Source organism: Rhyacophila brunnea, unplaced genomic scaffold (assembly GCF_057557595.1).
Source record: "Rhyacophila brunnea isolate RB1 unplaced genomic scaffold, BYU_Rbru_1.0 scaffold_16, whole genome shotgun sequence".
Classification (NCBI taxonomy): Eukaryota; Metazoa; Arthropoda; class Insecta; order Trichoptera; family Rhyacophilidae; genus Rhyacophila; species Rhyacophila brunnea.
The window spans coordinates 28,639,930-28,667,488 of NW_028232816.1; the positions used below are offsets into that span (position 1 = coordinate 28,639,930).

Consider the following 27,559-nt stretch of genomic DNA (forward strand, 5'->3'; position numbering starts at 1 on the left):
TATAGCCTTAAATCGCTATTGTATATTCGGAAAGAACAAATGTGTGCTTGCCCTTGGTAAAAGCATCCCTCTTTCGCTGGCAGGTCTTCGAAGCCGCATCTAGCGTCATAATACGCATTGTCCGCTTCCTCAAAGATACTTTTTCAGCATCAAGATTTGTAGGCGGGGCAAGATGAAAGTCACGGACAACGGCCTTCTCTCCATTGAGGAGAATCGTAGATGCAACGCAAAGCTGTATGTGCAGGTTAAGAGGACGGATTCCGGCCAGGACATGATGCGGGTCCGTGGAAGTTGTGCAGTAGGCCCACTCAAATAGATATTACTATTTTTGACACTTTTGTGGATACGCGTACACCAAACGCTAGCGGTTACATGTAAGTTGTACGTACGCAGTTCATTGTGGGACACTTATTCGTGCGCCGCAGTACGTGAAACACGATTTCGTATAACATTTTATCAAATGATGAGTTTTTCGTTGAACATTTCACCGTGGAATACATTTGTACGTATCTTATAAAATGCGGCGATAGTTTGCAAATAGTACTGTTACAATTAGATTAACCCTAACCTAACCTAATCTTCACATGTTGTAGCATACGTAGAAATATAATCCACGGTGAAATGTTCAACTAAGAACTCGTCATTTGATTAAATGTTACACAAACTCATGTTTCACGTACTGCGGCGCACGAATAAGTGTCCAGCGGTGAACTGTTTACGTACAACTTTCCGGATACGAACGCTAGCAGCGTAGGCAGCGTTACCTATTAATATGGCGTCATTTTAATCGTCCTGTAGACGCCATTCGTCACCAGCCATATGACCAAACAACAGAACAGATAATAAATAAACTTCCGATAGGCTATAATTATACTAATAGAGTAAATTTTGACGCAGGATTTTCAATGTGTCACACGAAAATGAGCCAGGCATTATAGACGTGCAATAGTGTGTGTATACACCAAAATTAAATAAGCGTCAATGCATAAACCAAGAGCAGTTGTCAGTATTCGACGTATGACACATTCTTGACACGTGTTTAAATTTATCCCGTATTCTTCCTTACTCGATCGGTTGCCTGCTTCTCCTTACTCGTTACGTATTTCAGTTCCCTGCGGCCGACTCTCTGGAAAGCCGTCCCAGCCTTATAGACCTGGGTCCTGGAATGGTGATCGAAATTGAACATAGTGTCCAATTGAACGCCGAGATAATATGGTAAATACAACATTAAAATCACAAATATTGTAAGCTAATTTTAATTGATTTTCATTGCTTCCCAAAGTTTAGAATAAAACATTACTTGATTTAAGTTAATGCAAAATTATTTGAAAATCTATATTATCGGTCTTTAACTGAAATATAATTTTCACTAAATGAATATTAAATTTCTGGGCGTATCATTTGTGCTAATATTGGTGAGATAAAACAGTTTGTCTCTGTCACTGCTCAGTGCACATGGCATTTTAAAATTATTAATTATAATGAATAATCACTGTGGATTTTATTTATTTATTGTTTTATTCGGTTTTGTTTTATTTCAATATGCTGGTAAGTTTTAGGGAACATAATATTATTAATATATACGCAAAATTTATACATTATCGGCACTGCTATACAATGAACCTTCGATTTTGTTCGATTTTCAAATTGAACAATTATTGTACGCGTGGTTGTATTTATATAGCAAGTTCATTATTCTACACTTATTATTACTTATTATTATCTACATTATTCTACACTTATATTGGTATCCCCAAATAAAATGGTAGTTTGCTTTCTGGTTACTTATATGATCTACGCGGTACTCGTAATTGCGTGATTATTCAAGCATTACTTTTTACTTTTTGCCAGGGACCGTTCACACTTTCCACACACGTCCACACTAGGCCAACTTTGAGGCATTTGAAAAATTTGCTGTGACATTTTCGGTTTCATCACTTTAAACTCCTGACTCCTCGGTTTCGGCAGAGTTTCAGTACACGGGTACTGATGAGTGATGAAACTTCATGTCATTAAAGATAAATGACTTCAGAGCAAGTCAAAATTCTTTTTTACCACGTTTTTCTTAGCTCGTATTCTTGTTTGCCCGGTGGTTGTTTATCCAGTGCAAATCTTGCAATCGATTTTTAACTAACTTCCCGACTAGCTAGACATTTTAAACTTTTACAATATATCTGAACACGATGCCAATGCATTCTTTTAATATTTTTAGCCATCTTTAAGTAGAATTGAATTCATTTTCAGTTAATTCTGTTTTGTATGAAAAGTTATTTCGGAAGAAATCCGTAATCCAATCCACTATTATTGGTTGCTAAGGGGGTTGTCCTAGCAACTAAATTATTAATATAAACGTGCGTTACTATGGAAATCAAAATGACATTTCAGTATTCTATATTTGTTTGTTTGTTGCAAAATAGCAAAAAAATGATTTGTTGACAATTGCCTTATTTGTCCTAAATTATTAATACATAGAATTGTCAACTTTATATGATTCAACAGAATATTTAAAAACGTGGTATATAAAAAGTTCTTTTTATCTTGTAATTATTTATTGTGTAAACTCTTTCTTTAAGCACCAAGGTGCAAGGTAGCTGGGAAATGTGGCACTAAAATATTTTCATTCTGACACGTTTATAGCATCATGGAAAGCGCCCATTCACTAATCGCCTAACCCAAACTATAATAGATAAAGGATATTATTCTATCTACGAAATATCCAAAATTGTGTGTTATTTAATGGCCTAATTTTAGATATTTTATAGATAGATGAGTATTTTTTGACTAATATCTATTATGGTTTGGTTTTCACAGGATTTAATTGAAATTTAAAAACAAACGAACACCATCTATAAATTGTAGTCCAATGAAAACAAATACGTATGACTGACAATGTTAAGTATGCACTATTTATGTTGGATCTTAACAGCCTACCTCCACCCTTCGCCACTAATGGGTCCATATAATATAATATGTAGCGCATTGCACTCGAATATATCAAACGCACACTCATTAAGTATTATTGAATATACATAATTAGTAAAGAGTATATTATAGTTGTGTAGATTATAGAGTATATTATAGATTGTATCCGTGATATTTTTGCTGAGGACGAGGCGGAAGTATTTGTGGGTACGTAGTGGATTGTCAGATATTAGGGAAAATATCAATATTGTATACCTATTATATAATCAATTGTTGTATTTATATTACTGTTTTTAATATTCATAGATGCCCAAGAAGTATGTAATACTGCTGATGATGAAAAGCTCACTCTAGGAAAGCTTCTCGACAAGGAAATTCTTTGCAATTACAATAAAGCGCTAAGGCCAGTTCTACAACACACTACTGCCATCAACATCACTTCAGAGATGGTTATACTCAACGTGCATTCTTTGTATGAAGTAAGTTTTTATTTCATTGAATGTCAAGCATTTCCAACTTCAAGTAGGCTATGATCTACTGTAGTACACCCAATGTCATTCTTCAACATGAACAAACGTATCGATGGCCTAATGTTAACATCCCGTAAGTGACTTTTTACAAATTGTGCAGGAAGCTAAAAAAAACTAAATATTTAATACCCGTATCTGACTGTTGATTGTTCACACATGTTGGAACTACATAGCATGCCAATAACCCGTAGCGTCCACCTTGCGCTACAAAGAATTTTCCAGGGTTTTTGCAAGGTGGTTTCATAGGCCCTGGCCGAATTCAAATTAGCAATTAATACCCGATGCGGGTAGACGAATTGTTTTCAATAAGGCATCTTTCTCAGCCGGCACAATTTTCATTTGTCCAACACATTTGTTTCAGAAAGTCATTCCAGATAGTATATGCGAGGTATACATAAAGGCACATAGAAAAAAAAATAACCCGTAACGTAAAAAGTGGTAAAGCAAAGCACATAACGCCTAATATAATGATAACATCTAATAAAATGTGACATATAAGATAAACATCCAAATTTGTTATATTACTTACTGTTTTATTTGCTATTAAATAATTCGAAAGTGACATTTTGAAGCTGAATTCAACACACGTCATGCAACACGCTTGACAACTTACTACAATTAGTGCAAGAACGTAGTGGTCGCGCGGGGGCGGCGCGGCGGTGTCTTGCGAAACTCAAACGTATAACCGTGTGTAAAATGTTCGTAGACAGTGTCTTTTTTGGGGCATAATACACACGGTTATACGTTTGAGTTTTGCAAGACGCCGCCGCGCCGCGTCCGCCAAATGACTACGGCCAAGCACTTAGAGGCAATATACGGGTTAGTACAGGTTTATTCCAGCAATTTTCAGATACGGGAAATTACTAAAATGGCTGTATCATTATTGTTAATATAACTACAGATACGGGAATTTTGCAGTCGATGGTCAGTATTTTTGTTGTTTTTAGTAGATACTTACATCAAAAAAATTATTTTCGTCAGATACGGGGTATTGACATTAGAACATTGTGATAACAATTTGGACAAGCACTGTACGGAGGAAAATGGAAAGTAAATCTTATGACCTGGATTCTAAACGATTTTTTAACGGGAAAAGACTTCGGGCATAGCTAAAAGACTGCTCATAATTAAAACAAGTATATTGCGTTTTTTATAATATTTTTTTGGCATCGAATCATGGCCTGGACAAAAACGATGCATAAGTGCGAATGAGAAAGTATTCGGCAACCTTATAATCTCTGCGACACGCGCTAGAAATTTACAGATGTTTGAGATGATTTGTTGTGGTGTCGCCGCCAAATCTTCGTTTGTTGCCTTAGCGTCGATAACCTGCGAGCGCTTGTTGCTAAAATTGATATTTTTTGTGTTAAACATAAAGTCAGTGATAGATATTTTTAGTTAATTAAGTAGAAAAGATGGTTCTGTGTGTTGTATTAAAATGTGGTCGCCGTACTGATTAGCAAGAAGATGGTATTACGTTTTATAGGTCAGTTGATACATGTTCGTGATAATTTATTTGTATATTATTATATATTTTAATATTATCAGTGACCTAGTGTTTCTTTAAAATAATTTGGATATCTTTACAAAATTGTTGCATTTTGACCGCTTAAAAATACTATATAACGTAAAAATAGAAAATTATATTTTAATTCGCACTAGCGAAATGGTCTATGGTCTCAAACATCTGTGTACGAATGCGTTCGCTCACCCACAAACGAAACGCACGGCACGCAGCTTCATTTAGCAATGCAATGGATGGCGTCTAGATGTATCTATAGTCTAAGCATCGAATCATAGTTCTCGTATTCAAAATGTTTTATATCGGTATTTGACCACATTTTTTGATGTAACAATAATTATTGTTTTATTTTAGGGTGCTGCCATCGACACGATTACTATGAATCTGGAATTAACACTGGTAATATTTAATACTTTAACTTACAATAGTTAGTACCTATGTTATATTCTGTCGATTTGCTCCGTCTTGTTTCTTTAGCTCGGGTTTACAGAAATCTTAGAGCGCACTCCACTGGAACGTCTGGCTGAAGTCTAGCCGTTGCGCCCAGTGCTCGAAATGGAAAATTTCACGAACAGGAACGCTGTATAATTTTCCGAAACTAAGTACTTATGCTAATCCTTTCTTTACGTACGTACGTACTTTTGATATAAAAATGCAACAATAAACTTTAAACTTCTTACGTGGATCTATATTGGGCAGGTTGGTAAGGATTGTCAGCGCCGCAGGCGAAATAATCTTGTTTTAACAAAGTATACCGTCAAAAATTGTATTATTCTTTATTTTTACTTTATCTACCACTATAACCAGTGCATGATACCTCTACCACCACTCGTCACTGATTATAACTTACTGTCTCATTTGGGATAGATAAGTTTGTAATTAATTAGTCATAACAAACAACATATCCACATAAGTACCTTATAGATTCAAATTAAAAAAATATTTACGTACTTATAGAAAATTTTACAAATTCCATTTAAATACGAGCACAGAATATCAAACATCAAGAAATAGTATTAAAATAGTGTTTAAAAAATAAAGAAATAGTATTAGAAAAAACAGTAAGTGCCTACCTATACCAAGAATTTATAAAATAGCGTTCACATAAACTCGTTCTCACGCAGGTGGAATATACGATTATCCGAAGCGATTTGGTTGAACATAGTTATTTCCTGCCCAATTATCATTAGCAATTATTGCACCTTGGCAGAACAAACAACTTAGATTATCAAGAAAGTTATAAAATAATATATAATAAAATCAATACTAAGTACCAATAATGGCAGAGTTCTCATTTGTACTGGGTAGATATAAGTTGGAAAAAGTACGTAGCCTAAATACCTAGCTCTCTTTTTAACTTTCAGAATACAGTATGTAAGCATACGTCTTGAGAAATCAATCGGATAAAACCATGGATAGTATCCACTATCCACACAGCTTTAAAGGATTCTCAAAGATTTATTTTGAACCTTCTCCACTATAAGGGGCATAAGGCCGTACCTACATCTAATAAAAGTTTCAAGTCATCCAAACAACGTAAACATAGCATTATTTGTAATTAAATTACCAATGGTGTGTCATTTTCATTTATATAAGATAAAACATGACGGAAGGTGAAACTCAGGTTGCTAAGCGCGATTCTTATAGAATAATATAAAATTGTCATTAATTAGTACCTACTATATTCAACATTATAAGGACTAATATTGTATTGTATGCATGTTATGTTACAATGGTGATGCTTTGGTTACCATTATTGTAATATTCATCTACCACCGTATTTATTTAATAATCTATGACTAACACCACCTAAGATAATTAGATGTCCGCACTGGACACATAGGTACCTAATTTGTTAGTACCTACTTATTCTAAACGATTCAATCTATGTTGTTTGTCCTTCCCTACTCACATTATTATTGCCATGGAAATGATAATAGGTACCTACATACAATACAGATATTATGATAGTCGTACATTTTTATTAAAGGATATTCCTATATTTTTTTTAAACAAATTTACAAACAAAAATTAAGTAAAAGTTCTCTCCACACTACCTATGTATTATTTCTATTATTTTTAAAGTCACAAGCTACAATGCATGTAATAATAATTGTAATACAATAGGAACGTCCCAAATAAATAAACTCTGCAGAAGGCTATTCAATATTTTCTGCCCAAACCATCAATGGCCCAAACACATTTTTGTAGAAAAAATCATTCATTATTCATTGTGAAAATTGGGGTTTACGACTTATCATAAATATTTTTTTAACACAAGTCAAGTTGTTGAGATGATAATAATTATTGAATCACAGAACAGATGTTGCCACTGTATTGTCCACCGGAAAGAATTCCTAATGTTTTAGCAGATTTACACGAAGTACCTACTACGTAATTAAGCCTTCATTATTTTTATAAATATCCACAAAATTATCAAATTGTGCGTGTGGCCAGAATTATCTTAAATCAGTTTGGATACCAGCGACAATAGTATATAGGTATATATGTAATAATATAATTATGTAAAAATGGCGAATTTGTATCCCACAGGAAAGTACTTATTAAAAACGATAATTGTAAGGGTGATTATCCACTTAGTGTTACGAAGAAAAAGCGAATTTAACATAATAGACTTTTTAAAATATTATATTATAAAGCCTATTATAAGGAAAGTATTCATCCACAGGTAATTAATAAATAAATGTCAAAGGTTAAAAATTCTCCTCCTGTAATAGTATTTTGGTTAATTCGCCATTTTTACAATACACCGACGATATAAAGGTATTCCTATCGCCTGCTGAGAATTTTAACTAACTTTTAAGAGAACAAATTGTTATTAAAAAATATGTTCAACACAAAGTTAAAATTAAAACACAAAACTTACCAGAAGCAACAAAATTCACTTACAAAAAAGTATACTCATTATGACCTATGGCAAATAAATGAATGAATGTAGTAGTTATATCACAAGATTTATTGTACTATAGTCGCAATTCAACAATAATGTAAATTACAAAACAAATGTAAACATCGTAAAAAGAGGGGTTTACGACACGTCATAAGCTTTTTTTAACAAAAGTTAATTGTTGAGATGAATACCATCTGTTGCCACTTCAATGGTTATTGGAGTGAATTCCTAATGTAATGTAATGTGGTTTTAGCAGATTTACACGAATTACCTACTACTTTATTATACCTTCATTATTTTTATAAATAACCACTCAATATCATTTTTTAAATGATCAAATTGTGTAGGTATGTGGCCAGCGTTACGTTACCTGCGACAAAATATTTTTCAATAGTTTCGGTTAACACGTTTCGCCTGATGACATTTTTGACCAACTTTTAGAACATTTTTTTATTAAAAAATCAAGTTGAACACACAGTTAAAATTAAAACACAAAACTTACTAGAATGTAGCAAAAAAACACCAAACTAATAATATAAACAATTTTGTTTAGAAACGTATTTATATCTTAAATAATACAAAATATTTTAAAAGGCAACTAATAGGAATATTATAGCGGATTGCACGAGTCAAATTATCAAACTTTTTTGTACTAATTTAACCATCGAAAACACAATTCATTCACCCGAAAATAAATGGCGGAGTAATAATTTTTGTCACTCCGAATAAAATAATATAATAAATTAGTAGGTAAGTAAATTAACAATGCGTAAGTCAAAGGCAAGATTGTATTGAGATTTTAAATGTTTCATCCTTTAGAAATTATTAAACAATGTATACTTTATTTTTTAAGAGTTTTCAAATAGTGTCAGCAAGGCACATTTTTTTGGGTAATAAAGTAATTTACGCTTGCAGCTGGTTGTTTCTTGTTATTTAGACAATGCATTTAGGCATGGACATATCGACACAAAATAAGAAGGTTGAAAGAAATTTAGGGATGTCATAATTTTTATTTTTAACCCTTGCACGCCCGGCATAACATAACTTCGTTAATTTTTAATTTTGAGAAAAACTTTAAAAGATACATTCATATATAATTATCTCAATCTAACGAACCGCAACGCAATTTTAAATGAATCCACGAGCCGGAACGGTATATTTTGGAATTCCACGAACCACAACGGCGCTCCGGTGCGTTCCTGTCCATTCCGAGCGCTGGTTGCGCCCGAATCTCTATACCCCGTTAAAACCTCACCCCCGACTGTTTTTCCGACGCCAAGACGTAACTGCCAGACGTTATATTAGGCGCACGGTCTCAATAAATCAATGGCCGCATTGAGAAGTAAAATAGGAGCACGGGCTGTAAAAAAGATATTATGTTTATTTATTTTTATTTATTTATAAAAAGAGTATTACGGCATTACAGCTATTGGCCAATGCGCCATAATACTTAATAAATACAAATGTATAAAAATATCTTAATTACAAATAACAATAAAAAGACAGCATGTGTAAAATATATTAATGAAATATGATAATTTATACAGTTATAAATTTAGCCTATTTAATACGTCCACAAACATTATATAGTTAATAAAAAAACAAACCAACCTTTATGGTGCCATCAAATAAGCTAATTGCACGATACACAGCATCATTTACTCGGTTTTTTTAAATCATAATGATGAATTTATTTATATATATATAAATAAAAAGGATTTAAAATTATACCTACACATTAATATTTTTAGAAAAATCGATCTTTTTTAAAATAAATATAAAAAATATCAAAACTAGAATAAATGAGACTATTAACTAGTCAAAAATCTAAATAGTAAAACATAGAAAACTTAATAAACTAGATTTTAATAATAACTATGACCATAAAATAATATGATATAATCAGTCGGAAGCCAACAGCGGTGGAGTGAGGTTGTACAACTTCGCTTGCGTATTCGGGACGCTATTCGCCTGGTTACTCGCGAACGGTTATAAATACGGGATACAACAAAAATAATATTGTTTGTAAATGAATTTGACAATAAACTCAACATGTGTGGTCCCATGTGATTTTGACAATCAGTGCCAGTGCTTGAGAAAAAGTGAAAAATATTTATTGTTGCACGGATAGTGCACTTTGTGCGGGGAGTGCGTCAAACGCTGTGAAGCGAGGGGTTGTCCACACTTTTTTTTGTTCACACTGTTGCGCGAATTCCAAGACCGCGTGAACGGCAAAAGCAATAAAATGGAAAACACCACGATGGAAGTGAATGAAACCAAAAAAACGAAGAAGAAAAGAAACGATGATGAAGAGGAAGTGGAAGTGGTTGGAGAAAAAGAAGAAGAATGGCAGACGGTGACCTCTGGAAAAAAACCCAGAAGAGACTCTGGGGTCAGTCCAAAGGGAAACCAAAACATCGTCATGATAGCGACGGGAAGTAAAATTCCATTAAAATTGAAAATAGCGCAGATGCTGCATAAGGCAGGAGTAAAAGTACAGAAAATTTACAATAAAAATTTAAAGACGTACATCCAAGTAGAAGACGAAAAAGAAGCAGATAAAGTGAAACAAGCTGGAGAACTCAAAGATCTCGGTTTTGTGACCAAAGAGAATGACTCCTGCTCTTATGGAGTAATAAGAAAAGTCGATATTGATATGGACCTCCAAGAACTGCAAATGGAAATCAAAAGTGATGCAAAAGTAATCAACCTTAAGAGGTTGACAAGAAAAGGTGATACAGGAGAGCTGACAAAGACCTCGTCAGTCAGTATTAAATTTGGGGAGAAAATATTGCCGAGAACAATTTACATATATGGAGTCTCTTTTGCTGTAGAACCGTATGTATTCAGGGTTATGCAATGCTACAAATGCTGGCGATATGGGCATATCGCGAACAATTGCGGACGTACAGTAGAAACGTGCCCTAAGTGTGGTGAAAACCACAAAACCTGCGAAAAAAATGAGAAAATTACGTGCATCAATTGCAAAGGTAACCACGCGGCAAACAGCCAAAAATGCCCAAAGTGGCAAGAGGAAAAGAATTGCAAAGAAGCAATGAAAAAAATGAACATACCTTTCAAGGAAGCAAAAAAAAATATGTTAAATAATAGCTATGCTGACATATTAAAACAAAAAAAAATCGTAGGAAGAGATGAAAGCGAAACAATTCAAAAAACTAAGGAAAACAAAAAGAAAGAAGAAGCGGTGGTAGAAGCTTCAGGCTCAACAATAATATCTACAGGTAGTAGCGTAAAGCCTACAAAAAATAAGAAAAATTCAAAGGGGAAGACAGAGGTTAACGCGATGGGAGAAATTATGAAAGTCTTGCTGAAAGGGGGAGACTGGCAGCAGATCATTAAACAACTAATAATTAAAGCAGTGGACTGGGTATGCAAACAATTCAAAGAAGGACACTTAAAGGAAATTCTAGGGGAGGTTCTGGAGCAAAATGGATAATAAAAAACAAATTAGGATTTTACAATGGAATGCCAGAAGTATGAAGCAAAAAAGGATGATATAGAACTCTACTTAATAAGACAAAAAATTTCAATAGCATTAATCTCAGAGACTTGGCTGAGGTCTGAATTAGACTATCTGAAATTCAATGATTACACGATGTATCGAAAATACAGAAGGGATGGATACGGAGGAGAGCGATTCTGGTGCATAAAACACTGGCGTCTAAAGAAGAAAGAAAGAAAGACGGAAGAGATAGACAAAATAATTATAAAGCCATTTAACAGAATAGGAGTGAGGACCTGATCGAAGGATCCCCTTCTAGAAGAGAAGAGGCGATATGACAGCGAGTCGCAGTCAAAGCCTCGGTAAAATCACAAAAAAAAAAAAAAAAAATATGATATAATAAGATGGGATCCTTTAACAAATTCACATTATATAACATTTTTAACAAGTTTATTTTTGACTTAAGTAAAATAAAAATATTTTTCTTTTTAATGTTTTCAGATGCATATTTATAAATTATTACAGTTTAAATTGTAAATTATCAAAAAAATGTCTCAAATTGCAAGCTTCGTATTTTTCTGCTAGGTGCCTCTGGTAGGTAATATCGCTTTAAAGAAATATTCTTACATGCTATGTTTCTATTATTATTTTTAATATTAACTCATTTAGTGCTAACCAGGGCCCCCACATCCTGAATCGAGCCCCCATGCTAGGATCTTTGGCGGGCCTCCTACCTATTTTATCGTATTACCATATAATTTTAAGTAATAATATTACCGAAGGAAAATAGCGCCATATTTAGCGCCAATAATTTTTTTTTACTACGAATTAAAACAAATTTGTGCTACGTGTTTATCTCCCTTATCTGGTCGACTGGCCTCGCCGGGCCCCAGGCTAGAGCCCTGTCAGCCCCCCCTTGTGGGGCCCATGGTGCTAACACCACGACTGGCGTGTTTGGAGTACTTGGCCATTAGATATAATTAAAGTGTTATTTAAATGTGGTAATTAAAAGTTCAGCAGTGATTGTGTACAGTACAGATGTCATCGTTATATCGTATTATATAGCGTGTATATATATATATATATATATACTACATAGTATACATCAATAGCAATTATATCATTTATTTTTCGTAATAATAATTAGGTAAGTTATTATTCAACTGTTAGTTTCAGTTACCATTCATTTATCTCTTATTTTAAACAGGCAGTCTTCGCAGCTAGTTCTTTGGTTTTGTTGGTGTTATTTTCTACTATTTTATCATTAATTTTTAGGACCATATCAGTAAAGTAAGCAAAATCTTTTTTCTTGCAGTCTTGGAGAGATGAATTCTTGATCTGGGACACCAATTTGTACGGTGGAATACAAGAGATATCTTTGGAAAGCTCCAGAATCTGGCATCCACGACTGTCGACAATCAATTCGTAAGTTATTTCGTTAACACCACAAAACGCCGCGAGGAATGAACATAGTAGTGCAGTAATGAAACATTAGCAACCAAGTTTTGAGGAATAATTATTCACGATCAAGCTCGAGGTGGAGCACCCGGATGGGAAGCCAGCGGACTCATTGGACAATGGGTCAAAATATCGGTAGGATGACAAAAATGTATGAAATTCAACGATTGTGTTTGGTGAAAGCGTGTATATTGACATAATCTCACAAGTGTCTTTTAAAAAACCATGTAAAAAGTAACTTTTATTCGTCACAAATATCATAATTTCTCCTTTTTCTGACCAAAATTTCAGTAGACATGCCAACACTGTGTGTGAGTGTCCTACGAAAATGAAGCACGCATTATGCACGTGCAATAGTGTGTGTAATACACCAACATTAAATGAGCGTAAATGCATAAACCGAGAGCAGTTTTCAGTATTCGACGTAAAACGTATTCTTGACACGTGTGTAAGCTTAACCTGGATTCTTCCTAACTCGAGTCGGTTACCTGCTTCGCCTTACCCGTTATGTATTTCAGTTCCCATTATTTCTGAGTTCCCTGGGGCCGAGTTTCATTTGGAAAACTATGCGTCATAAATAGATAGCGTCATGGACCCCACAAGTGGGAGGGTGACCATCAGGGCTCTAGTCTGGGGCCTAGGAGGGAGGCGGAGTGGCGGGTCGACCAGTTAAGTGAGATAAACACACACCACAAATTTGCTGTCACGGGTGACATTAATTTTACCTTGCGGAACCCTGTATATCCATGGAATACCGTCAAGGGAACACTACTGTAGATCATCACACTACCCTTAACCTTATAGATAGGCATGGGGCGCCAAACATCCTGGCCTGGGGGCCCACTTTAGAATGTCGGGACCATGGATTGTGTTATGCATTTATAAAGTATCCGATATTTTTGGAGGACTAACATAATTGGCGTAGTGGTGTTTCATTAAAATGTCAAAACTCTTTCAGATAAACAAGACTTATTTTTCATTTTTACTGCCATTGATGAGGATCGCTATTAGTTCAGCGAAGTAGTTTATCATTAATGTTGTTTTCTAGACATTTATCTTTAAATCTATCTTGCGGCTTTCGTTTGCAAGCTCGTGCATAAAGTTCTGAAGGTCTTCTGTATCGTTCATAAAGACAATAATGTCGTCTGCAAAGTGCATGTCACTGAGGTATTCAACGTTAATGGTGGTTCCACTCTTCTCACAGTCAAGCTGCTTAAATAGATCTTCATAATTGCCTAATAAAACATATATTATAATAAAATTAAATAAATAACGGAATGTCCTATACAACGACCCCCACATCATGAAACGGGCCCACAGGCCAGAATCTTTGGTGGCCTCCTTACCTATCGCTAAGGTATAATGTAGTGTTACGTTTTACAGTAGCGTTTTCCAAATAGTGTTCAAGGTAAATCAGTGGATTTTTCGCAATGTTTTGGATTAGTAATTCCTTCCCGCACTTGAATTATGGAGTTGTCGAGTATCGACATGCAATACTTAAAACATTGCATTTTTCAACTACATAATTTAAAATGTTAATATATTTTAAGTATGTAAAATTGCTTACATACTTATTTTTGCTATTACTGCAAATTTTCAAATGTGTTATAGTATCACTATTTGGTCGAACCGCCACACAGGGCCCCCAGGATGGGTCTAGGACGATTTGGCACCGGACAACTGGACGCCACGGAATTCGAAAAAAAATAGACGTTAGGTACTCGTACCTACTTACAGGTACCATAAAAAAAATATTCAATATTATTATTTATACTTCAATGATTATATTATGATTTAATAGTTGGTAAGAATGTAAATATGCAGACGTAAACAATGATTTAATCGTGCATATGTTTAAGTTCCAACGAAAAAAGAGTTTTTTGATTAATATAAAGCCTTAGGCATGGTAATTCTCAATCCGCGATAAAGAAAACATTATGTTAAGAGTAAAATGAATTCAAACTACTAAGTAGTAGATAGAAACTGATTAAAATACCTCGTCTACACGTGTCTACGACAGTGCGGCGTATAATTATCCGGAGGCCAGTCGTCCCATTCTCCCCAGGATAGAGCCCCAGTAGCCCCCCTGTGGGGGCCATGGTCATATAGATAAGAAAGGTAGATATATTTTTCCACTAGTTTTCTCTGGATTTCAACTATTCTTCATAATAATTATGACAAAATCTATGAAACGGGGGAAAATTCCTTTACTTACCTATGTCTAATCTATCTTGTAATCGATCTTGTAATCGATAATCGATCTTGGGGTTGAAAAATAGTGCTAGAATTGCAATCTCCAAATAATAATATGTGCTCCGTCCGGATAAACTGTATGGTGTTGTTCCATTTTTAGTGAAGCTGACCAAACAAGCACGTTCAGCGAGGCTTGCACAGTAAAGTCTACAGGTGACGTCCGTTGTACTGGCGAGTTCTCATTCGGTACCCTCTGCGACATGACATTCAAAAACTGGCCCTATGATCAGCACAAATGCACTGTTGAATTCGGGATGTGGATGCTCAAAGACGAGGATGTCAATGTCAAATTCGCGGATTCGAAGGTTTGTATAAATATAAATATACAGAAAAATTAAATTTCGAAAACAAAATACCTACATAGCACGTCACCGAAAATTCCACGTCTTTGCGGCATGCATTGACTAGTCTTGCGCCAGTCGCTAATGGTGCCTGTAGGCTTGATACGAGGAAATGGTTCTGATCCAGAATAAATCATGACTGCGACCACGTAGGTAATTGACAGGCGCATGTAAATTCAAATTTATTAGGGCACCAGGATTGGGAACCATCCCTCGCGATAACAGGCAAAAGTGTTTCAAGAGCCGAAGAGACCTACGAGATTCAAGAGTGTGAAAAGTGAGCATGCCTTGTAGAAAGGCAGTCGGAAAATAATCTTTCGTCCAAATTGTGGACTTGCAATTTTCCGCATTGTAAAACTGGGCTGATTAGTTCACGGGAAATGGCGGGAAATTTAATAACATGATTTTGATTCAAGGGATAAGTAATTGATAATAGGTACTTATTTTACGGTCGAATCAGAGCAACTACTTTTATTTTAATACTAATTTACATTAAAGCACATTTATATACAGTACCTACGCTCTCAGAAACCCAGAAAAAACCCAGAAACTAGACAAGTGTCAAATTAGTGAAAGCAGTGGATTATAGTGCATAGGTATATACAAAATATGGTAAAAATTAAAACAGGCATTTTATAAAAATAGTTTTTATTGAGAAATTTGTACTGGTAACTTACGGTTTTTTTTACTAGTAAACACAATTGAAATGTTAGAATCGTCTACAAAGGTCACTAAGTAGTGGAGCAAATTGATATTTTAAACAATACCTACTGCTGCTAAAATAAGAAAATGTTCCTGGACCAATTGTGATAAAAATAAGAAAATGTTCCTGGACCAATTGTAATAAAAATAAGTACAAAATTAAATAGTGTTTTAAATAAAAATACTGGACTTCAAACGATGTTTCAATTTTTTATACCTACTTCAGAAATAGTTTCATTTACATACGCAATAATAACATCTGTAGAAGTGGAAAAATTTGCTAGGATCAAATCGTCAAAGATTCACTTTCGAAAATTTGAAGCATTATTTTATTGTTTATTGTAATAAAGCGTTTCTTATTTGTGAATAAATAATAAATTAAACTGTTGAAATATATAATATGATTTATTGTAATACTTTAGCACCTATTTTTGTTTTTAAGCACGTAATTATGAAATTATAATAATATATTTTCCAATTATACCTATCTACATATTTTACGTAAGTTACCTATTATCCATTTTATAGCACCTAAAAATCCTAAGCCTAATTAATTATTACGGTGGTAACAATACTTACGGGAAGCATACATAAATTGAACTTTATCTCAGTTTTCAGTTTCGCCAACGTTTGAGTCAACGAATTGGAAATTCACCAACACGGAGGTTGTTAATAATGATGACATGCTGTATTACACCATGTTTCCGGCAATATTGATAAACTTCTCTCTGCAGCGCACTCCAAATTTCATCAAAGTTCTTCAAATTTTCGTCATGCCCGTTTTCTGTAAGTGAATACACCAACATTCTCCCTGGAAATTATTTCAATCATTTGACAATCAGTACTTAATCACTGCTGGCCTTTTAATTACCTGCCACATTTAAATAACACGTTAATTATATCTAATGGCCAATTACTCCAAACGCGCCAGTCGCGGTGTTGGCACTAAATGAGTTAATACTGTCCTCAAACCATTGTGAAAAAAATAGTGTTATGTTAATGTCTGAAACTTCAGGGGATTGGAATTTGAATTATATAATTAAAAGCTATCAGGCACAGTCACAGTCGGATAAAATAAATCCAATTGAATTGGAGATTCTAATCGGGTGCATTTGAAATCAAATCAACCCACGTCGACGCATGCAAACTGCAGTGTCTTAAGACGATACATCAGTGAAACGGCAAATAATTTTCAACTATAAGCGCGACAAAATTTTGGACTAGCTGGCATTCGGAGAGCGAACGTCCAGCTGGGAACACGTCAATTTGTTTCGTGATGGCGACGGGGGTATTAATTCTTAAATCGTGTAAAGATGGCTAAAAACGTTACCCATTTACTTGAAAAAGAAAACATGTCAATGAATATATTATTATTGTTACTAATAGAACAATAAACAGGACATTAATGGACGCATGTTGGATTTATATGACAAATTATATTTCGTTCGGCATGCGTCATTTGCACCCGCGATCCGCAATCCGTGCATCGCCTAGCCACTATCTTTTTAGACCATGCCTCAACTGAGGTATACGCACTAACATCCTCAAAACATTTTTTTAAAGGTTTTATAGGTAAAGGGTCGATTCGGGTTCTTCAAAAAAATCTATATTCTTAACTCAAAAACCCTTTAAACTCAAAAAGTCGTTTGATGTGAATACTTTTTTTTTTGAAAACATACTTACCAGATGGAGCAAACATAATATTTATTGATTAATATCCTACAGTTTAGTCAGAAAACCGAGGTCTGCTTCTCAGACCTCACAAGGTCTCAGTTATTAAAAGAAAAGGTAGGAAAAAAAAGTTTGTGAATATTCAACAACACAAGTAAAAATCTTTTAGTAAAAGATTACGTCTAAAGCCTCAATTACATTCAGCTTCTTTACGAGCTGTGTGTTGGCGAATTTGTAATCTGCCTGTAAAGTCGCCCAGTGTAATCATCGAACAAGCTAACATGTTCGATGATTACACTGGCCGACTTTACAGGCAGATTATAAATTCGCCAACAAACAGCTCGTAAAGAAGCTCAATGTAATTGAGGCTTAAATGTAGGTATATTTATTTAATTTAATTATTTGTTTGTTTATAAACTGTGCATTCACCTTATAATAACAATTTATATAGCTACAGTTATAAATAAGACTGACATGCCTACACCAACTTGTAATAATAAAAACAGAAAAAATACAGTAGAATAATATTAAAATATTACAATTACATAGATAAGCGCATCTATTCATACACATGGCTGCAATATTTGGTTGCAGCGTAGAGGTCCGCAGTTTCAATTGATCCTCTAAATGGGTATCTGTCAATAAAATTGTGACCTCAATCGTATCTTGATAAGGGGTAGATAGGAGAATATAGATTCACAGCAATATGTGGTTGAAAAGCAGGAAAGCATTTTATGAGCATTTTGCCGAAGGGGTATTCTACGGCAGTTTTTCATTTTTCAATTCGATCTTTCTTAGCATCAAACAATAACTCGAAAATATCATCTACTGGGAACTCAATCAATTCCATATGTAGCTCTTTAGGTGCGCCTTGATGACATCAATTAGGTGGAGCTGAAATGCTTATTTCAGTGAGATTTCATGAGTCTCAAAATCGGCAAACTTTTCATTGTATTCTACAATAATTATTAATGCGTCAATAACAGCTATGTACCTATTCTTCAAATGACTCAAATATAATATAATTATTCTGCTAATCAATGATCTTCAGTAACTGGGGGAAATGTTTAAGAAATTTCATTTTAAAGAAGAAGGTTATATAAAAATAAAAGGATTTGTTTTGTAAAATTTGGATTCAGTCAAAAGGCCGCACTAGAGACCCTAGAAGGCCGCAAGTTCATCACCCCTGGAATAGACCCACTAATATGTAATATAAGTAAATAAACAAAATACAAATTATCATTTGAAAAAAAATAGAATGCATATTATATAAATAATATTTTTTTATTGAATACTCAGGCATGTCAAACGCGTCGATCGCGAGATGGATTTATATCGAATTTAATTGCAATTTATAGTTGGCTTAGATTTTGTTTTTTTTTTATAATATAATATAAGTATGACAGTGACGTTTTTCAGGGATTTGCGGTTGAGCCTCTGAAGGTTCAAAAAATTTGTGGTCGAGGGCTCTGGCTCCGATTCCGATTCAAAAATAATTGGGTGTTTTCGATGTTCTAGCGTTTTTTTTTTTTTGTTCAATTTCTTTTTGCAGTTACCCTCCTTGCAACTGTGGTGTCAATATCAACGGATATTAATTCTCTAGGAAGAATGTTGGCAACTCTTCTGAACGTCAACTTTCACATGGACCTCTTAAGTAGTGTAGCGAGGAAACTTTCAGGAAATGAAGAAGAAGTTGCTACCGCGGGTGCGCTAAATTTATTTTATCCCAAAAATTGTTTCTATATTAATTCTAACTAATTTTTAACTAATATTTTCTATATTAATAATACATTACATATGACATGCTTTAAAAGAGCATAATATGCAACTTCACAAGAGAGCATTTGAGCCCTTCTTTGAAAAGAGAACGTTATCGCGATAACTACAGTTTTCAGAAAATCACTTCACATTATACACTCCCTGGCCGTGGCTTTCACATAGTAAGAGTAGGCACTCACACAAGAGGTGAATTTCAGGTCATTAGTCCGGGGTTCCCGGGAACGAAAAAAATACAAAAATACAGATCGATTTGACTGTGGAATAACCTTCTCAAAGTGTTAACTCCTCTCCATTCGGCATTCGATGACACGTGATACCTGTGCCAGTGGAACGCATGCATTGGTGAAACCATCTGAGGCATCCAATGTATGCTTTAATATCCTGACGCGTCATGTCAAAAAGACAAGGCAGCGCGGATGACACAAACTGACATTTATGATAAACAAATAACATAATAATTATAAAACTATTCATATAGGTACTAGGTTTCCCCAAGTATATCAAATACCTCGTCCAGTGTCCTGGATATCTCAAAGGTATCTAAACAGCGACTGCATTGCCTCTTTGGATTTTTATACTAATTATTCGCTGCCTCGGGTATACTTAGTCTTACGGAACTCACTTGTTTTATCAGTCAAGCGACAACTGGTCTCAGCCACCGTCTTCAAAGCAGACGGTCCCCGGGATCCAAATGTCTCAAAAACCAGATAATATAGTTAGGTGACAGACAACCGTATTTTTTGCTTTGTTAGACTAAAACGCCGCTGAACCTGAGAATTGAACTGGTTATTTTTAAAAATTAATAAAATTCAAGGTTTTAAATAAATCATAAGAAAAAAATCTGAAAAATAATTGAAAGGAAAATTAAGAAACACAAACACAATATTATTTTTAGGGGAAACGCTGATTTTTCATTGTGACCCAATACTTCTAGCTATGCCACTAGATGGCAGACGCACCATGCATTTGTCCACATACCAACTAAAATCATAATTTAATTTCGACAATATAAATAAATAATAAGTTTTATAGTGGCAACACATATCAGTACATATATCACACATATTTCTCAAAACGGATATTTGAGATAACGCCACATTTCCGGAGAAGGGCTCGATTTAAAATAAGAATATTGTTGGTTTTGTCATATATTTTTTCAATAACCACCTAACCAAAAATCACTTGTATCTTTATCATGGAAATCATGGAATAACTCTTGCAATTTCGTATGATGGATATGACACTCAATCTAACTGATCGAACTTCATAATTATTTTATTAATGAACTGTCAAATCGAAACGCCAAATTGTCTTTTGGCATAATAACCTCGAGATTTAAGGTAGGTATTAGGATCTTTTTCATCGACATATTAACAAGCCGCCAGTTGACCCCAACGAATAAGGGGAGGAATCGCAGGAGAGAGGGGTGCAATGTTTTGGTGGGGGGGGGGGGGGTTGCTTTAGCAGTAACACTATTTTAGTGAACTGATTTATTGAAGCACTAAAAAATTAAAAGATGAGTATCTATAATATTCGTTTAATTATTACACAGTGCATGTGCGGCAGTGATGCCAACCGTACTATAATTATAGTACAATACTATAATTTTGAGTTCGCGAAAAATGTAAAATACTATAATTTTACGCCAAATATACCAAAATACTATAATTTTAAAGAATTCAAGACGAAAAATGTTCCTGTACTATATATTTTTCAGAAATACTATAATTTTTACGCCTTTGTACTATAATCAGCATAGAAAAATATGGCAACACTGATGTGCGGGGAAAAGTATTTGGTGAAGAACGCGTTTTATTAGTTCAACAGGGAGGCCGAAACTAAATTAAAATAGTGTTTAGTTCAAACGAAGGCGAATGGACTATGGATAGGGTTTTACGAGCTCGCACAGTCGGGCGACAGATCCAGATGGGGCCGTCATAAAAAGAGGGTGTTACTACCTATCCGAATTTATAATTTATCATTATCTGGAATACTTTCATACCCGATAGGTAATTGTCTGAATAAATAATTTATCATGTTGATATTTTAACCTACCGAACTAACTTACCATTGGCAATACAAATTGGAGGGCAGTAGCTGTGTTGAACCAAATCTCTTCGAATATTGATATATTCCCTTTGCGTGAGTTGAGTTTATATGGACGTTGTTTTATAAATTCTTAAAATATAATTTAATGAAAATACTTTTTATGGTGCTTCTTTCTGTTTACTCTTCCAATTAGGTATAGTGTCGCAATATATTTATTTGTTTCCTTCCCACTATTTCATAAGAGTGTGAACGTCTTGAATTTGAAATTTGTAAAGTTCTACATATAATATGTAAAAAAAAATAATCGTATTACTACGCACGTCGCACACACCGGACAATTTCCTATATTTTTAAACCCTATGCTTGTTATGTGATGTTAATTATTATTTGTTTCAGTTATGTATATACGTCAATCTTTTATGATAGCATGTGCGATCATGGTCCACTTGGTGATAGTAAGATACTTCGCGAGTAAAAGGACCCAGCCACCATCCTGGATTGTCACAGCCATTGGAACAATGGACAGTGGAGTTGGAAAAGTCGTCATGTTCAGAGAACTTGATACTGTAAGTATAAAAACTATTAGCTTAGAGCGGAATGCAGAAGCATTATTGTCATAACTAAAATTTCCTTAGCAGAAAACACTATGCAGAAACATTGTCCTTAGTTAAGATCATTTCTATTGAAAATAATACCATATTTAAAAATTCTCTTTCCTATAGTTTAGGTAAATTATTTTATAATTGTTAAACGATGACAAAAATATGACAACTGCATTTTATAAATGCAATAACTATAAATACATATTAATATTTAATTATTATACTCTTATGTTTCCGTTATACTTAAGTCATTATACGTGATTCCACAGGCATCGCAAGATATTTTTTTAACATGATAACACTAGCGTCAAGTGTCATTCTATCATCTGGCATCTTGTATTTCTGTGGGCTGGCGTATAAAAGTAAAATAATATTCTGCAAGTACATGCCAAACGAATTAACACTATCAATATCCATATTGAGATACATTGTTAAATGTATTTGAGTGTATGGACTGTTTTATAAACATGCGAATTTATTTTGACAGCAGCTGTCAGTGGTAAATGGTAATACAGAAGGGGGCGTGTTCATAACAAAAGTAGTCTATGGTTAAGGATTCCTTAACTCTATACTCAGTATAGTCTATAGTTAATGGTTCAAATAGACTATATGACGATCGGGCACATATATGCTAAGAGCGTTTTAGTGTCTATGATCAAATCTATGCCATTCTGACATTTATACATACATATTGTATGACAGCTATGACTTCATATTTACACTCTGTGACACCCTGTGACACAGGACGCCAACATAAGAAACTGGTTTTTCGACATATATATGACCGATCGTCATAGAGTGTATTTGAAGCATTTTCGGCAAGTTATCTTTATGATCGAAATCTTGGATTCTGCATTGGGCTCTTAGTAATATAAATGCATCTGAAGAATAAAAACTCTCTGCCAATAGACCAGCGCAGGATTTACACTCTTGTAAGGGTCCTGGGATACTTACTACTTATATATTCACCTGTTTTTCATCTGGTTTAGTATGAGTATGACAATTACTTATTGAAAATTGAAATGCGGCGATATTGTACTCGTAAGTTAATACTAATTATTTATGTAGGGCTCGAAATGAAATGGAGCGCCGTTCCGGTTCACAAAATCCCAAAAATTATCGCTCCGTCTTGAGGAAAAAATAATTTGACCATCTGGGTTAGATATGCCATATAACAATAAATTTTCAAGATGTAGGTAGTTGAAGAGTTTTTTTGAATTAAGATACGTTAGTAACCCAAGAGGGTAATAAAATAAACATACCTCAGTACTAAGTAGAATAATAAAATAGGTATACAGAATTCCAGTTCTTTTTTGGTTACATGTAAGTTGTACGTATGCAGTTCATCGTGGGACATTTATAAGTGCGCCGCAGTACGTGAAACATGAGTTTGTATAACATTTTATCAAATGACGAGTTCTTCGTTGAACATATTATTATCACCGTGGAATACATTTGTACGTGTCTTACAAAATGCGGCGATAGTTTGCAAATAGTACTGTTCCAATTAGATTAACCCTAACCTAACATAACCTAGTAAATACATCTCATAAAATTCGCCACATGTTGTAGCATACGTACAAATATACTCCACGGTGAAATGTTCAACGAAGAACTCGTCATTTGATTAAATTTTACACGAACTCATGTTTCACGTACTGCGGCGCACGAATAAGTGTCCTGCGGTGAACTGTTTACGTACAAATTTCCGGATACTGTTCTTTTTTAGGTTAATCAAACGTCAAAAATTCATAAAATGCCAGTGGCATAGCGCATGCGCAGTAGGTGTTAACTTGCTTAGACAACCGCCTTGTAGGCTATTTAGGTATACATAATTAATCTTAGAGATATTGGTGCTATCTCGGGTCAAGAAAAATAACAGAAAGCTGTTATCGTGTCAACTAGTTTGCAAGGGACGCCAACCTTTGATAGAAAACAGTGACAAAAGAAGAATAAAATAAAACATTTTCTTTCGTTGGCATTGCATAAAAAAATCCCACCTTTGAATTAAAATCAACCTTGGATTGAATTCAAGTGAAGCATTTTATCTCATCAGAAGTTCCGATAACCTAATAGGATCAGGGGGCATAGATCAATAAATATTATTTCTCATTGCGTTTTGTGTTTGTCCCTGTTTGTCGGTAATTCCTGCGACGTACTGATAATAAAATTACTGGGAAATACAAACGGAGGTGCTTCCCCAGTTATTAAAATATATGTATTCCATATGGGTAAAAACGATTAGAAAATTAAATTAAAGCATTGCAATATTATGGTCTAATTATAGCATACAATACACTCACTCACTGCAGTGTTTCTCAACTGGGGCCACAGACAAAATAAAATAATAAAATTATAAAACAAATTAAATAAAATCAAAAAGAAAAATCAATATATTATCAGAAGTATAAATTCATAAAATAAAAATACTATATTTAAAAGGTAGTATTAGGATAATTACACTTTTACTCTTCTTAGCGACCTCAGTCTTGAACATCTGCTCCTGAGACATTTTCAGGCATATACAAATGCTAATACTTTACATCCAAATGTAGGACCTCGTGATACACTCGATTAATATCTCTTAGATAACACACTAAATTCTCGATACTCGAATCCAGTGGTTTTCAATAAAAAACGAAAAAAACGTATCTGATAGAATAATAACAAGATTTTAATATACCTATGTGAATATATTAATTTTTAATTAATTTGATGTGCTTGTTTTTTAGTAAAAGTTTATCAAATCTATATTGTCATTGATGAGTTGAGGAGAGTGCTTGTCGTAGCTCTTTTTCTATTACTAAAAGCAAGGGCTCGATATTTGGATTTAATTGCAGCCAATTAGGGATTCCAATCCCGGGATCCTGAACTATTTTCGATACCTATGAATCTCGGGATTGGTAAACATAATCCCGAAACTTTCGGGATTGATTTTTTTATCATTTTTTATGGAAAATATAATATAAAACGAAAATATAACAGAAAAAATACTTTTAATAACAAATTACTACATTAGAAATAAACTGAGTCTGAATGAAGTTTGATTTATTACTCATGTGTAAGTTGCCAATTCATTTTTTTTCACATTAATTAATAAAAATGAGAATGATTGGAAAAAACAATGCTTCGCACTTTTAACAAAGTAATTCCACCATGGTCTCATACGTTTTACGGCAATTTCATATTTGGCTAACTAATAAGATTTATGAAGCGGAAAGGCCATACACCATGACTTGCTTTACTATTTTAAACCTCACCAACCCATTCATTAAGTCTTTACTATCAGAAGCAATCTCATATTATAATATATGTAAACACTAAACACAATATTGATTTTACGAAATTTTATAAATGAAAATCGTTTAGATTTGTAAAAATTTTAACATAAATTTAAAATTCTACATAATATAATATGTACGATGCAGGTAACATTCGTAAAGCGAATTTGAGAAATATAATAAATAAATCAAGAAACATTTAGTTAGACGTTTGAGCCATTTACACCAAATCTGTCTTCTTTTTATGGAAAGTAAACGATTGTGCACTACCATAAAATGCTATTTTGGAGATTATTTCGGCCATGTTATTCAGAATAATGTTTAAATTTACTTCAATATTTAATTTTTTTCAACACAGTATGTTATTTTTCATTTTAATTGAAATTGTATTTTATTTGTTTTCATAAATAAATAAAACTGTTTTACTTTCACATTATTATTTATATTACAATATTATTTACTCCATTAAACCTATGTATTTCCAAGATAAAACGTACACAATAATATTAACAAGAAATGTATTAAGTAGTAGAAATTATACTAGATTCATTTTTGACCGAATGTATCAATGTTATTTGTATAAGTATACAAAAATTTTATATTAACTATGGAAAAATTCCAATCCCGGGACTAATCCCGGGATTGTCAAATTGTACTCCCGAAATCCCGGGATCAAAATTTTGGCTCGGGATTGGATTCCCTACAGCCAATGCAGAAAATTCCGTTTCGCATAAAAAATATGATATTACTAATGACAGCAGTACTTGCAATGCTTTGCTTGACAGGGTTTCGCTCTGAAATATAGTATGCTTTTTTGTTAACTATGCAAACCACTTATTACACATTTCTGTTCAACTTTTCGCGCCTCCTTTTACACTAGTCCATGACTCCCAGTTTGGAAATCGCTGCTCTAATCAGTCTAATCACTCGATACGCTATTACCGCACTGAAAGCATCTGTCAAACTAGTATGTGAGTATCATTAATTATTGCTTCCTCCGATTTTACAAAATTTAAAATTTGCATTAAAAATAATTATACTCGTACGTTTATGTTTAGTACCTACGTCTTATCCTTGTGTCGTTACACATGTTTTCTATCATGCGTTACAGATAATTATTCAAGACAAATATGTATAAATATTGACCATAGAACGGAAAAAGGACGTAATACATTTTACAGGAGGCACAAAAACGTTTTTGTTGTGGTTTTCGTTGAAAGTTAAATTACAAAATAGACAGTGAAGTGCATGATAATTAATAATTTGGTTTTTATTTTCTGATCTCTAATCTGATCAAACCACGATGGCCGCGCGGTTTAAGCGTTGGCCTATTGCGTCGTGGGTCCCAGGTTCGAATCCTGGGTCTGACAAGTACACAAATCGTTTTTCAATTTGTGTATGAGTCAGAGTATGGACCTAATAGGTTGAGCAAGTGGCTGACATCCATTTATCGTACAAACAAAATCTGTCAATACAAACCTCCACCCTGTGGAGGCCCATATGGTCCTATTAGGATCGGACATGGTCGAAAGAAAGAAAAAAAGAATCTGATCAATTGAGTTAATTAAAATAAAACCAACAAAAATGATGGTTAAGTCGTTTTTCCCACTTCAGTTCCTTCTTTTTTTTTTAAATTACCAGATAAATTTAGAATGAATCGATATTTCCAGCATGGATACGATTTTATAAAATAAAATATATTTTGAATAAAACTGAGGGTTACGTCCTTTTTCCTTTTAACAGTCGTTATATTATTAATTAGGTGATATTTTATTATTGTTCTCGATTTATATCCGTAGTGAATCGGCTTTTCATAATACTTAACGATAATAAAGTATCCTTGGTATTGCATTTTGTTTTTCAGAGTGTCTTTTCGTCGTCATTCTTGGAAGACTTCGAGAACTTGACAGAGAGCGAGGCGAAGCCAACAATCAACGAAGAATGGAATCGCTTCGCCCACATTTTGAATCGTGTGTTCGGGATATGTGTTTGTCTGTCATATTTCTTTATGCTCTTGCAATTTGCATTGTAAAAGAGTAAACAATTAGATGAAAAATAAATAATTTTATCTTGTT

At 33.9% G+C, this 27,559-nt stretch overlaps 1 protein-coding gene across 1 annotated transcript; it reads left to right on the forward strand.

The window, feature by feature from the left end:
• Window positions 1-1,430: 1,430 nt before the first annotated feature.
• LOC147074606 (acetylcholine receptor subunit alpha-like) lies at window positions 1,431-27,559 on the forward strand. The gene is made up of 9 exons (XM_085943842.1): window positions 1,431-1,548; window positions 3,229-3,401; window positions 5,329-5,373; window positions 12,664-12,773; window positions 15,160-15,364; window positions 16,714-16,888; window positions 19,326-19,478; window positions 21,998-22,167; window positions 27,349-27,559. The coding sequence occupies exons 1-9, from the start codon at window positions 1,482-1,484 to the stop codon at window positions 27,514-27,516; spliced, it is 1,266 nt and encodes a 421-aa protein (XP_085799968.1). The 5' UTR covers window positions 1,431-1,481; the 3' UTR covers window positions 27,517-27,559.